At 39.4% G+C, this 14,399-nt stretch overlaps 1 protein-coding gene across 2 annotated transcripts; it reads right to left on the minus strand.

Moving 5' to 3' along the window:
* Positions 1-9,040: 9,040 nt before the first annotated feature.
* LOC111834105 (growth/differentiation factor 6-A-like) lies at positions 9,041-13,981 on the minus strand. 2 transcript variants are annotated; one of them, XM_023793052.2, is made up of 3 exons: positions 13,884-13,981; positions 12,426-12,672; positions 9,041-9,937 (listed from the first exon to the last, which is right to left on the minus strand). In XM_023793052.2, exons 2-3 carry the CDS (start codon positions 12,652-12,654, stop codon positions 9,048-9,050), a joined length of 1,119 nt encoding a protein of 372 aa, XP_023648820.2. In that variant the 5' UTR covers positions 12,655-12,672; positions 13,884-13,981; the 3' UTR covers positions 9,041-9,047. The 2 variants fall into 2 exon arrangements, with proteins under 2 accessions (XP_023648820.2, XP_023648819.2); XM_023793051.2 differs by lacking the exon at positions 13,884-13,981 and having other exon boundaries at positions 12,426-12,880.
* Positions 13,982-14,399: the final 418 nt, after the last annotated feature.

Here is a 14,399-nt window from a genome sequence, read left to right on the forward strand (position 1 = left end):
TTGTGACTGTGTGTGTGGTTCCCTCTCTAGAGTGTCACCTACTATGTGTTCTGTGTTTCCAGGTGTTGCCCTGCTTGGTACTGTCTTTGGTTCATGGTGAAGCTGAATGAGGTATCGATTACTGAAATGGTCAGATAAGTCACACCGTAAGCCATATTGCTATAATTAAGGCAATATCTTTGGAATACGTTTTATATTTATATCAATACATTTGTTTCTATGCAACTTGCTACAAACATGATGTCATGATGTGTTATATTACAGATACAGACCTGTGTGTGAGAACGCGGTAATTCACATGGACTTAAAGAAGAGCAGAGCAGGCCAAAACCTAACTGGGTAACGGAAAAGCCTTATGAAAAGAGCCTTCAAAACCAGCTGATTAAAACCTCCTTGCCCACCAGTCCTGTTTCTGCACCGAATTGTGGTATTACTGGTGGGAGCGCACCCCACAAGAAAGTGCTCCACACTCGCCACAGTAATGACACAGCTCTCGGACCGTGGGTGTATCTGCAAACAGTGCTGTCATAACCAGAACTCTTCCTGACTGTTCAATAGAAACTGATCAAACAATGAACACACCCTCCAAGAGCTGTTTCCCCAAAAAAATAGCACTGATTTGGAAAGTCACTCGTGCCAGATGTTCCAAAAAAGCCAAGCCGGCTGTGTCTGCCCTTATTATTACAGTCTATTTCGCAGCACTCGCAGTAAACACAGCCCTCTCTATCATGTCTCGAATCTTTCAGAACTGGAAAAAAAAAGAAGCATAAATCTTTTCATTTGCTCAGAAAGAGATTCGCATACGAGGAACGAGAAGCACATGGTCCATGCAAACCACCAGGAAATGGATACAGGATCATGTAATTGAATTTGGACCGCGGCCATGCCCTTTAAATTAGCCAGGGGATGGTTCATGGGAGAAGGAGTTCCCTGATGTCTACAGAAGCCCTAGCAATGAGTTAGTGTATGAGGAGGCGGGCAGACCAATGGGGTAATGTAGGTCACGTGCAAGCTCACACACTGAGCTGCCTATTTGTCAACAGTGGACCCTAATGATGTGGTTTGCGGTTATATTCAATAGAAAACCCAATGCTAGACTCCTTCATAATGAACCACGTGGAGCTTCCATGAGTTAATGGTCTTGGTCACAGTGGAGAATGCTTGGCCCTCAGGAGGGACACATCCAGGGTGCATTACTGTATGCATTGCTGCGAATGAAAGAGATCCCCGAGAATTAGGGTGACAGCCCGTTTATACGTTTGACAAAACCTATTTCACAAAAAATGGTTTGAGGTTTCGCAGAGTGGAGAAAATATTTGCACAGAAAGCAAGAAAACCGCCGCCAGGAAGCACAGTGTCAGCTGCAGTGATTTATGAACATGTTTGCATGGAGGAATGCGCTGTTTCAAAAGCACAAGTGATTATTGGGGTTTTTTTAATGAAACACTTTATTTACGCTGTTCTCACATTCTCGCACTCTGACAGTCAGTGCCACACTCGTCAGTGATAAGGACCTGGATCTTTGAGCTGAATGCCGAAATCTCATATGTCCTCTATTGTCCTGCATCTTGTGAAGTCCCCTTTACCGTTGCATCCACGTCTGACTGAGAGTTCAGTTGGCTCCAGGGGGCGCTACAGTGTGCAGAAGTTTCCTTTTCAGTGATTGGGGAAAAGGGGAATTTGCACTGATTAGGAACGAAAGAAGATCATCTTCTCAAGCATTTTTTCGTTCCATTTGTTTAATTTTTCCAGCTGCATGGTTTGGCATGTGAAAAAAACAATCTGATATCTTATTCTACAGTTTCCTTGACTATCCTTTTTTAATTACAGACTAGGTAGGGATTCTCATCTAATTCTCTGTGATAATCATCTGCTCCGTATATGAAATACAGACAGTTTACGGATCAGTGCTAATCCATCTCTGTGGCTGAAATCATGGTTCACTTTGATAAACATGGAACCAGGCGTCCTTTTACACCTGCCTGACCTTCGATATACTTTCAATGTTTCAGGCTTAAATGGCTTAATCGTAAACTGTCCATGAACACAAAGCCCAAACTCGCATCTTGTAGTCTTGGCACCAGGTCACTCATGCGTTAGACCTTTCTGCTCATGGAGTTTTAACATTGACACATTTCTATGCATCCTACAGTGGGCTGCTTGTGGATACTTCGGGTCTTCCCCTGGCGTTGTGTCTCTGGAAGGATTGTGGGTCATTGAGCTGGTGCTGATCATCCAGGAAGTATTAAGGCCAGGCGAAAGAGGAGGTAGCGGCCTTGTTGCATGTGGTTGACCCATAATCTGTGAGCTACGTGAGTTATATGCAGGGTGTTGATTAGCAGCGGCCAAAACCTTCCCTCTCAAATCTCTGTTGTAAACTCAATTTAAATGAACCCCGTGTGTTAACACATTCCCACCTGATGAGAATAATGGCTTGCAGTTGTGTACTAAGGGCTGTCCGTGATTATAACCGGGCCACTATTAGGATTGCCTGCTCGCATATTTCTTCCTTATGTTTTGAATGCAATAGACTTAATTCTGTTGATTTGTGGACTGACAAAATCAATGCATGTAATTTTCTTCATTTGGACGATCAGCATTCTGGACTTTAATATTTTACGAAAAAAACACATTACCTAAATGTTTGAATCTAATCCAGACACAAACTGTTTTAGTTGTTTAAAAAACTCTAGAGGCACAGCAAAACAAGCAGTCCAATCAAAAATCTGAGGTCCTCGTGGGGGAGCGGGAGCCACTTGATTTAAACCAGGTTGTTATCCGGATTTCAATCCAGGATAAGCTTTCTAAGCTCGACCTTAGACACTGTACATTACCAGGTTAAGATCAGGGCCTGCATTCAGCATGGAGCTCAACCTAAACATCCCCCATATAATGCACTGCTATCATCTACAACTAATTCCTACATTACATTTTACATGTTTAGCAGACCATTGCTGTCCAGAGTGAGGTCAAGAGCACATTACAAACATACATGGCGTCAAGGAGTCAACTAGGCATAAGTGTGGCTAGGCTGAGCTTCCAGCGAATGCCCAGGTACAGTGTAAGCAGAATCGAAGCTGAGCTGCACAGCAACTTCTTACAGAGCAAGAACCTAATGAGACTATTCAAGAACAATGTGAGAACATTCAGGGAACATGCTCTTCGTAAAATGTTTAAATTACATGTTAATCACGGGACAGAAAAAGTCAATAGGAAAAAACCCAAATTATGGCCTTTTGATCAAATTCCTGTACTGTGTTCATGTTTTCATTCAATTATAGATCATGAAATGCCACTGCACTAATTTGCATACATTTGTATGTCCCAAATTTCATGGGTACTTGTTTTTCATGTAGTAATAGACCTGTACCGTGAAGTTAATTATTTTTTCACAATCAAAATATATTTAAGAGGCCTAACACCCGAACTACAAACTGAATAGCATTTTGTCTGCTTGAAATGGAATGCATTCTCTGCAGATGATCTAACCCAGGTTGATACCATGAGTAAATGCGAGAAGCTCAGGTCAAAATAATCCAGAATTTTTTTACTTCCGTGTTTGGGGGGGAGACACCAAACAAATGCCTTTGAAAACAAAGTATGCCAGTGAAAATGTATTAGAACATAAGTCAGCCTATGACCTCGCTGACGTTTCACCTGATGCGTAGCTGCATCAGGCCTTCACCTTTCTAGCGTATTACCCAAATCTTTCCAGCAGATTCCCTGGTTAAACAGGGCATTGTTTTCAATGCCATCTGACTGAATCCACCCTAGTAGGGAGGCAGATCTGATTTAACGTAGTGACAAAGCACGCTTTTGAAATTCTAATTTCACGTGATTTCAATTACAAGACAATCCAGTTCTCGGAATCCCTGTTGATAGGCATAAAAACCATTCACTCTACAGTATTACATGAAAATGCATCATGACACTTGTGCGGCCATCTCTTTAACAATAATCAAATGTTGTTTCCGTAGCAGACGCCACACCGGACCACACGTCAGATATGCTGCCTTTGATCTCTCTGCTCAGCTCAGCACTACAGTCTTGCTCTCGTCTGTCAGATTAATGGCGGCTGAGCAGTGAGCAGTGAGCAGTGAGCTTAACCTTCCTCCTCAATTACCCATGACAACACATTTGTTACTTTGATCCTTATGTTGTTTATATAATGTTTGAAATGCTTACAGCTGATTACAGGCAAACAGTTTTGATGGGGTCCAGTTTTGGAGGCATCTGCTGAGTGTCTGTTATGAGTCAACACACCACGATGGATCCAGCACTCCCAAGCTGTCCTGCCGACCCCAAGAGGACGTCCAGACTGTTCTATTATACAATGGACAAGATCTGCAGACACACCGGAATCCTGCTCGATACCTCCAATACCCCCGGACACGATTTTAAAAAGAAGACCATTTCAAACTTGACACGACATGTTTTCATTAAAACTTTCTGTGGACATGTTACATATCACAAAGTCTGTAAAGATCTCCGGCTAGTGATCTGTGTCATAAAATATACAAATCAACACACATTCAACCAAGGTGACATCAAAATTTTTATCTTTTTCCCACTAAAAATAAGGGGGAAAAAGGACAAATACTACATAAGCACTGTATCCATAATTTTTACTAAGCTTTTATGGCATTCTGTAATCTCAGTATTAAAGTAAAAGAATCACTAAATGATACTTTAATTTAATATTATATTGTCGTCAGGATAAGAACTGCAGAAAAGCATGTGGTAATTCTTCCTCCTGCTGAATAAGCTGTATAAAGGGCTAAGTTATAAGTCCATTGCTGATAAGAGATACTTACTGTATCACCCCCTGCTTGTTCAGTTATATTTTATCCATTTGGTCAGCAGCAAAGATCTTTCTAAAGCATTACTCCAATTCATTTCTTTGAGTGTCCTTTATTGAAGTATCTGATTGGCATTTGTATGCAATGATAAGAGTATTTAATTTCTTTTTAATTATAAATGCATATCACTAACTCCCAGGTGGAGCCTTTTTCATTCCTAGATGATATAAATGTGTTTGTTTATTAACCTGCAACAGCTATTTCAGATGCTGTTGAAATTTAAGTAACACATGCCAAACACACAAGACTGTGGTCAAAGTTATCCCATAAATCTATACTGATCTACAAATCTTACAGGCATTAAGTTCAATTCGGATATGGGGAATTCTGTTGGAACGCTATGGAAGTATACTGCATATCGCCTCCAGGAAAACAAATCTGATGTTTCTAAATAATAACTGTAAGACTAAAAGAACAAATCTGGCATCTTTGCAAGTTGAAAATGACCTTGGTCACAATGGTCATGTGACCTTCTATGTTTCTTTCTCATTTAATGGTCATAAAGCTGGTGTCTTTTGGATGCCCTCTGATCTACGCACTTATTAAATCCCTTATAGATTACTTATAAAATTCACAAAAAGGCCGCAGGGCAAACTGATGGAGGAAGAACAATCAATTTGCTTTAAACTGTCAATACTACCATATACATTTAAATACATCTGCATATACAACTATTGCTGAGAAATTGAGAAATAATACAAAACAGGGACATATAGCAACAAGACACCAATATGCGCTGTGCGTGTTTTATACAAGGCAGCGCTTGAGAGTACAGTACAGCACATCCAGGGCAGCGGGGATCTGTCTCTCATGTCACAGGTGAGGACAGCGGCTAGGAGTCATGCCTGGAACCTAAGCGTCTGAGACGAAGTGTCTGGGGGGGGGGCTGAAGGGCTGGGGGGGGTGCTGTTTGCTTACGGCGCTCATCCATGGCACGGCGAAGCAGCACAGCGGACCACCTGTGCAAAGGAATGAGCACTTTCATTTTTTCGCCCCGCCATGCACGAAAACCCCTCCTCGGTGACCATTGTACAGACTAAAAGGCGTATCATTAGCTGCCATTCGACTCCCTGGCTGAAAGTGCCCTCTGACTTAAAAGCAGGTCATTAAAAGGTCAGACGGGAGCAAGGGGTGCTGTGCGGAGGAAGCCCATTTTGCGGGTGCGGCGTCAGTGGTGGAGTAGGTATGAGAGGCAGAGTGAGTTAGCAGGTATTTAGCAGGTATCTCAGGGTGACGGTTCAGCCTTGAATCAGAGTAAGAACTGACTTGAAGGCTCATCAGTCACGTCAGTTAGTGACGACTTGCTGTCTGTTTGCCAAACAGTTATTCCTGTCCCAGGACCTACTGCAGCAGAGCATATGCTCAGAGTAAACAGCACGTGTGCGTGGGTGAGTGATTGGGAATATTTGAAATATTTAAGATATTGAAACCTAAGAAGAAAGGTGTTTACACAAGGCAGGGAGATGTTCTCCTGTCCCAGACAGAATGCACCGGTCTGTTAAACGTGACCCTGCAGTGGCTGGATGCATACAGGGGAATCGTGTTTTCTCGGTATCTCGGTCTAAATGAAGACCGTGATCTGTGAACGACGCTGAGAGGAGACATGGGGGAGTCTCCTGGCACCCGCAGTGATGCATCTCCGACAGCTTCAACGCAGCACCAATGAAATGCAGCAAGTTCCCAAGAACGTGGACCCTGATCTGTTTATGCTAAAAGATTCTTTCCAATCGTGAACCGGAGCCCAGCCTATAAAGTAATGAAAAACACCTCAGATCTGTTCTGTGTGTGACAGCCTGCAAACTTCTGAAGTTTATGAGGCAGCTGACTGATGCGACATGTCAGAAGTATTTTAACAAAATATTTTCTAGATGTGAGCAATAAAATCCCATAGTGGCACTTATGGAAGGTCCACTGTTAATATAGCTGTGAGGGAAATCTGATGACTGTATGTGTATTAGATAGAGCAATGTGCAATTTCTGATGGAAACAGCTGCTAGATGCAAGAACTGTCTTTTTTTAAAGGTGGGGGGGGGGGGGGGGGGGAATTTCCACACCAGTTGCTGCTGGATCGCCGTTAATTGAACAAATGTTTCCTTTATATATCAGTATTTTATAATAATAATAATTTTTTTAACAAACTTTTACGTTAAGCAGCATTATAATATGTGAAATACACACATTTACTTTGTATAATGATACTGCCCTTTATAACACAGCACATTCCCTGGAGGACAAACCCCTAACTCAATCCACGCAAGAGAAATTCCGTTTTCTTATAAATATGGCAGCAAAATAACATGAAAAGTACAGTCAGCCAATTTATTAGTATAGCAGTGATAATTATTCATTAGAAATATATAACAGAAAATATGCCTCTTTACACTTTAGAATAATGTACCTCAGAACTTTCAAGAGTTAATATATTTTTGAGGTAGACAAGGATAATTGAGTTTTGATCCCCAGTACAGAATAACACAGGCTGTGTACATTGTTAAAATAATCTCACATAAAATATATCATTACCTTCAACACCCTGTACAGATGAAATGAAATAAAATAAACACAGAAAGATCCCAGCACACCTACATACAGCCACACACATGCACACCGACACACATTTATGAAATGTTGTTTACCATTGGCAAGCTCTACATTTTATATGTACAAATACTTACAGTTCAAATATAAACCACAGTGCATAAAAGTTATTGTGCATTTAGACCTCCTCACTGTCTAACTCCATTTGTCCTTTTCTACAGTGACTTGAACACAAAGTTTGTGATTTCCTCTCTGCAATCAGACTGTTGCTTTGGACTTGAATCTGTAACATCACATTGGTGCCACACATTGTCGAAATGTCCTCTGGCCTTGTCCTTTCAGACACAGCACAACACGAATATGAAAAAGGGGCTTGTTTTGGTTATCTCGAAGCTGTAACTAAGTCGATCAATCAACCACAATTTCAAGCTAATATGTTGTTCTTCTCACTGAGTTCTTTGGCAACGATGTGGATGCAGAGGAGCAGAATGTGGAAGAAAACACTAAAAAAACATTTCTCCCTACAGTATAATTATTCTCAGAAATAGTCCTAGACTATTGCTGTGCATGTTGATTTCTGTTGCAAGTAAACTCTTTAAAAAAACAACTGGGTAATGGCTGAATTGTTAAATTCTGAATCTGACTTATTTTTGAATATATTTTTGCTATTTTTGAATATATTTCAATATTTGTGCCGCAAAAACCCTTATTACAGCTTATGGAAGGTCCTATGGAAATGTAACTGCAAGTGAAGTTTTAACACTGCTGTACTATTGCAGAGAACAATCTTCAGTTTGGATCAGTGTTGTACAGGACAAGAAAAATATTTCTTTGGGTCTTAATAATGCAATGTAATTATCACAATAAATTTGTTATGAAATACAACCAATTATTTGTTTATTGACCTTTTTAATTAGCACAAACATACCACTCCTGTGTTGTATAACTGTTACCAGACCTAACAATAAAATCATTAACGGTATTTTAGATCAAAATTCATAATAGCCTATCAGACTTTATTTAATTAAGAGATTGGTTGGGAAGCCATACACAAAGGGGCACTTTGAGAACAGAGTTGTGAACCACAATTAGACTTTTATACTTTGGTGATAACATCCATCTTCTCAAATAGCCATAAAATTGGTTCATGGTGGTGCTGATGAGACGTGATAAAGGGTTTAAATGATTTGAGCTCTACTTCACTTGGCTGGTTCCACTAACTATGGAATTTAGTTAAGTAAGTTTCCACCTGCTCTTTACTGACCCCTTGGTGAAAGTACTTGCTTTTGTGACTATCCTCTATACACATCTGACCACTGTAGAATCCAACAGACCAGCACTGCGACATGCATTACTTTGCCCGGCAACCAAAAGGACGTTTTATTGATGAGTTTTATGAAAACCACCAGGTTGTGTGATGAATCTTCCAGATATGCATATGAACATGGTGCCTCCATTTATAAGCACGTCTCATAGCTGTAAGTCAGATTCGCTGCTGTTGATAAGCTTCTGTAGATAAATTAGAAACCAGAACCTTAAAATCTGCAGAAAATTCACTATGTCAGCCCTCCCTTGTATCCATGGACCACTGGTCATGTGTCTGGATCTGCACCATAGAGACTGTCAGGAGGGGGGGGGGGGGGGGGGGGGCTACCTGCAACCACAAGACTCCACCACCATGTCCTCATACTGCTTGTACACAACGTTGTTCCCAGAGTCTATGTACAGTATGCTGATTGGACTGAGTTTGGCAGGAACACAGCAACTGGCGGGGGTGCTGCTGGGGTCCATGGAGTTTATGAGGGTCTGGATGATGGCGTGGTTTGTGGGCTCCAGGTGCGACCTCAGGGGGAAGTCGCACAGCCCCTCACAGTGATAAGCCTCATAGTCAAGCGGTGCTATGATCCAGTCGTCCCAGCCAAGCTCTTTAAAATTTACGCGAAGAGGTTTCTTGCTGCACCTCGACTTGGCCTTTTTACCGTTTCTCCTTCCATGCCGGTTCGCTAGGACCGTCCTCCTGCTCCTCCTGGCTTTGGATCGGGGACCTCCCTTCTGCACCACCTTTCGTGACTCCCCGTACTTTGCACTTCCTCTCCTGTCGCCGAGTGGGTTCTCCGTCTTCTGAGACCTAGTGAAAACGACCAAGATTGCCTTCTCCTGCTGGAGCCTATTGGCTCTGCTAAATCCAAGATGCTGCAGGTTAAGTTCTCCTTCAGATTTATCAGGAGAGGCCTGAAGTTCAAAGCAAAGCTCGTCGCCTTGGGAAAAACTTAGTTGTTTTTTAAAAACCTTCCAGACATCCAAGACCTCCCACACCGGTGGTCTGCGATCTCGCACAACAGCAGGCCAGGAATCCAGATTCTGTTTTGAGTGACAAGAATATATGTGAATGTTGAATAAACTTGTATCTGATGTGGCAAAATTTGTTCGCGCTTTTCGGAGTATCCTCAGTTCCGCACCCATCAGTTCATCTTTGCCGGAAAGGGTTGAAATATTAAAAATGTACTTTTGTCTTTGCAATGGGATGTGAGACACAGAGTCTGGAAAATAAAGCAAGCAATCAGTAATTCATAGTTCATAGATTCATTTTGCAAGTCACTGTTTCATCTGACCAGCCACCACTATATTTTTCTTTACATTCTTTATAAGAATTTGTCATTATCATCAGCATTTTCATCATTATGATTATAATAAAGTTACATAATGATCACATGTACATTTTAGGTGAATGTATCACGATTGGTTCATTTTTACAATAAGCTCCAGGAATTTATAAATTTATTTGTTTGTTCGTTCAGTTATTTGTTTGTTTCTCAGTTATTTATCCATCTTGCACCAACTTATCCTATATAGGACGCCAGCAACTATGTGACACATTATATGTCTTATTTTAAAACACAGCTATTTATTCTGCAGAAAATATTTAAGGCGTGCAATTGAAACTAGATCGCACTATTGTCAATTTTTTTGATTCATATAACGTTTTGTATAAACTATGCACAAATATGATAAATGTAATATTCTTGTGAATTAATTACTAAAATGAACAGGCTTTCAAGTCTACAGATAGAAAAGAACAAAATTCTTTAATAGGCTATAAGCGATTATTCTTCGGCATTAACACATATGTTTCTTTTCATAAAAACGCGCACGCAGCACCGAAATGATTACAGTCCTGACACTGAGGATATTTCACTCGCCTTTCATTTCCTTTCACTCGCCTTTCAAGTGCCTTTCCGTGACAATTATTGATTATCATTTAACGGGCACAATATTATGGCCGGGATTCCCTTCTAGAAGATTAAAATGTGTTTTCAGTGCCCAGCCTATGCATGTAGCAGTTTCACACAAAAACGACAATTTTGAAACCTTTAAATTAGTAAAAATAAAAATTACATAATTCACAACGTTGTTGTAAATTTTAATGGTATTTGTAAATATACGCACAAACTAATTTATGATAGCCTGCCGTACTAAAAAATTGTAGCATCCTGCTTGATCCGCCCAGCAGAGTCACAGAAGTATGGGAGACTGGGACCTTATGTGTTTCAGCTGCCTGTTTTACATTATGCATATACTTTATACAAATGGAACAGAAAGTCACGAAAAAAGCTCTTGTGTTCATACTTGTTTCATACTTGTTTCATATTCCCACCTGTGCCGACAAAATCCTCACGTTTACGATTTATACCGATGCGTATATTAATTAGTCACGCACAATACTTGTGAATTTATGCTGAAAAATGTGAAAACAAATGATGACGTTTAAAATTAATTAAAATTTTGGGCAATTTATTGTTACTGATATTATTATAATGATAATAATAATAATATAATAATAATTATTATTATTGCTGCCGCTGCTGTTGTCGTTATTATTTTATTGATTTTATTATTGTTCTATTTAGAAATTAAGTAGCCGCATAAGACAGAAAACAGTAAGAATGAATTTCTTATGAACGATGGTGACATTCATGAATTCAGTCTTCGATAACAGGCCTAATTATCAAACGGAATGTGCTCGCGGTAAAATTTGCATTAAAAGATAGCTTCTTTTTCAACATGAAAGTACTTTCACTTGTAATAGTTGTTATTGGTAGTTTACGCGACATCTGAAACAAATTCCCCCGTGGACTGGAACAGAACTTGCTGTCAACGCAGTAACTGGGGACACTGAAAAAGTAGAGGAGAAATTTCATTAAAGTGGTGGCCACATGGGAAATTAATCGCAAATTCTCCTAGTTATCGCTTTTTATTTGTTTGTTTTCCTTTGCAGTGTGGTAATTGTTCTCTATAGACAACAATAATATATAGTAGCCTATATAGTATTTGTTATAGCGTGCGCACAGTTTTTAAGTTCGATAACATGCATTTACCGCAATTTCTTTTACCTTTTTTTCCTTTTAGGGCATATTCAGCTCTCGTGCTACTTATTTTTTTAGTGACGTATCTCTTAAGTAATATGCTTGAAGATAGTTTTTAAAAGCTTGTAATACATTTTTACGCCTAATTGAGAGTTCGTAAACTCTGAGAAATCAAGTGCCAGGGTTTAGCCACTTGCACGCGATAACATAAAAACGCACGTTCTGTATAAGCAACTCGCAAGTACGCGTCTCTTTGCTTTAAATTTCCAGATTTTGTTTCTGCATTTATTTTCAGTACTGCACTTACGTGCGCAAGGATATAAAACTGATTTATCCAAACGAAATATTTATTATACAAGGCAATTTGAAGATGTCTGTCAATATTTGTCCAATGGATATTACATAATTATTTTAGATAAATATCCCAGGGAATCAGATGAACAGCATCATGATATATGGGATGGTATAATGCTTTAAAATTAAATAAAATATTAAACAACAAAGAATACCACTCAGTTTATTTAGCATTACATGTTAATGTCAACACGTGTTATACTATTAAATATTTAATACTTCAAAGCGTTAAACTTTAAGACACACTAGATAACAAATGGCAGTAACTGATCCTACATTTTTGTCCTTTGGGGTGTTTTTGTTTACTGACCTTGCCCTTTGTCCACAAAACTTGTAATGATGTTAGCTGACTTTGATGACTGAAAAAAACTTGCATTTAGCCCCAGTTTTTCGGCCTTAGAGTAAGTCCTATATATGGAAAGCATATACTCATGTGGCACAAAGGTGTCCTTGAACCCACTCTGGTGATGGTGTTTGGTCAAAGAGGATGCAAAAATATCTTTTAAGAATCTGCTTGCCCGATGTCCATTATTATGCATTCTAGTCGCTTTGATGCCCTGTTGAATAGATGAAGAGTAAATAAAAGCCGACTGGATGGTCGGTAAATCCCAAAGAAAGAAGAAAATCAGCCACATGGTGACTCCTCCGAGAATATCCATGGTAACAGGATGCAATAAACGACAATCGTAAGCTTTAAGATTGGTTTTGATATGGAAATTGTTCGAAGCTTGAAGAATGACGACCGTAATGACTTAATTTAACAAGGAGAAGATTGGGCTCTCTTATGACTCTCAGAGCCTGAAAGTCTGCTGAAGCAACTAAGAAACACGCCCACTTCTAAAGACTGTAGCATTTATCGGAAACCGTAGCCCTCTTATGTCCACCAGTATATTAAGAACCAGATCCCTCACGCGGCTAGCAGACCACGGCGAGGACTGGTGGCCAGGTTGACCAAAACCTGAACAAATTCCGTATACAGTCCCAATGATGTACACAGGACAGATAGAACAAATTATATATTAAGTTATATGACAGGCTTTATGAAAGCATTGCGTTTCTGATTATCTAATAATAATATAAGAAATTTACATTGGGTAAGAACCTTTATTTAAAATTTAAATTTAAGGTCAATTGTCAAAAACACAGTCGATGTCTGAGGTTATATGGAAATGTCAGCGATGGTCATAGTTAAGTGATAGTTAAGGTTACATGATTGTAAGCCACTGGAATTAGCCGTATTAGCATAAATTAAATATATAACAGATCTAGTTTATAGCAGCCAGTAAGGTTTTTGTAGGTTATATAACTGGATCATGCCGCTTAAAATGAAAACGGCACGCAAATATTAACCATGTAATATTACACAGGATTCTATAGAATGGAATGAAACAACGCAGACAAAAAAGCGGATGCATGGTTAATATTATTTCAACAGAGAATCAACCCTGATGTTATCACCGAAAACCGACAAAAAACACACAGAACCATTTGTCATATTTTCCCGACTATTTTGCGGTAGTTTTTCCCAGGGGAGAGCTTCTCTGAATGGCCATAGCTAATCTCCTGGCTAAAGTCTTGCTTAGATGTGTCTTCTTTCCCATCATTTATGGTGACATAGCTAGCCCCCAAAACAAAACAAAAAAAACAACTAACAGCATTCATAAACACTCAGGATAATGGCGATATTATCCCTGGATAACTTCGATTTCATGGTTAACTACCCACGACGTAACCTGCACCGATATAATAAAAAAGATTGCTTATTTACCACGCTTGATTACATCGTGATTTCAGACCGAATTTCTTCATATTCTTAAATTTGATTCAAATTTGATCGACTGTAAGCTGATCCAGTTTTTCTTTTTCAGGTTAATTAACCGTTGCCCTTAACCCACAACAGCCAAAACAGTCATATATGATTTCAACAATTTTAGCATTATATAAATAAATGCAGTCCAATGTAAATACTCATATGAAATATACGCAGCTCATATTCGCCGCTACACATACTTCGAGTATTACTGCATGTCAGGAAATATTGACCTGACAAAAATGGTGAAAATCAAGAAGCGATTTTAAAATAGAACATGGATTATACTGCCCCCTAGCGGATTTCTCCGAGAAGTCACAAAAAAAAAGTTTTCCCATCCAACCATTTTCAAACCACTTACCTTGGTCAGCTTTATCTATGAGGAACGGATTCATTAGCAGACAATTATTTGAATGGCTGTCTTTAATGTTAATATTTACTACTAATATTTATTGTTTAAGCATCTGAGAATTA

This window comes from Paramormyrops kingsleyae, chromosome 23, assembly GCF_048594095.1.
Source record: "Paramormyrops kingsleyae isolate MSU_618 chromosome 23, PKINGS_0.4, whole genome shotgun sequence".
Classification (NCBI taxonomy): Eukaryota; Metazoa; Chordata; class Actinopteri; order Osteoglossiformes; family Mormyridae; genus Paramormyrops; species Paramormyrops kingsleyae.

Bases quoted from the DNA above. Each gene is read 5' to 3' on its own strand.
- LOC111834105 (XM_023793051.2), bottom strand. From the start codon at position 12,774: ATGGATATTCTCGGAGGAGTCACCATGTGGCTGATTTTCTTCTTTCTT. The intron at 9,938-12,425 runs GTCAGTAAACAA...TTTATTTTCCAG, and splicing joins TTTTGTGGACAAAGGGCAAG to ACTCTGTGTCTCACATCCCA.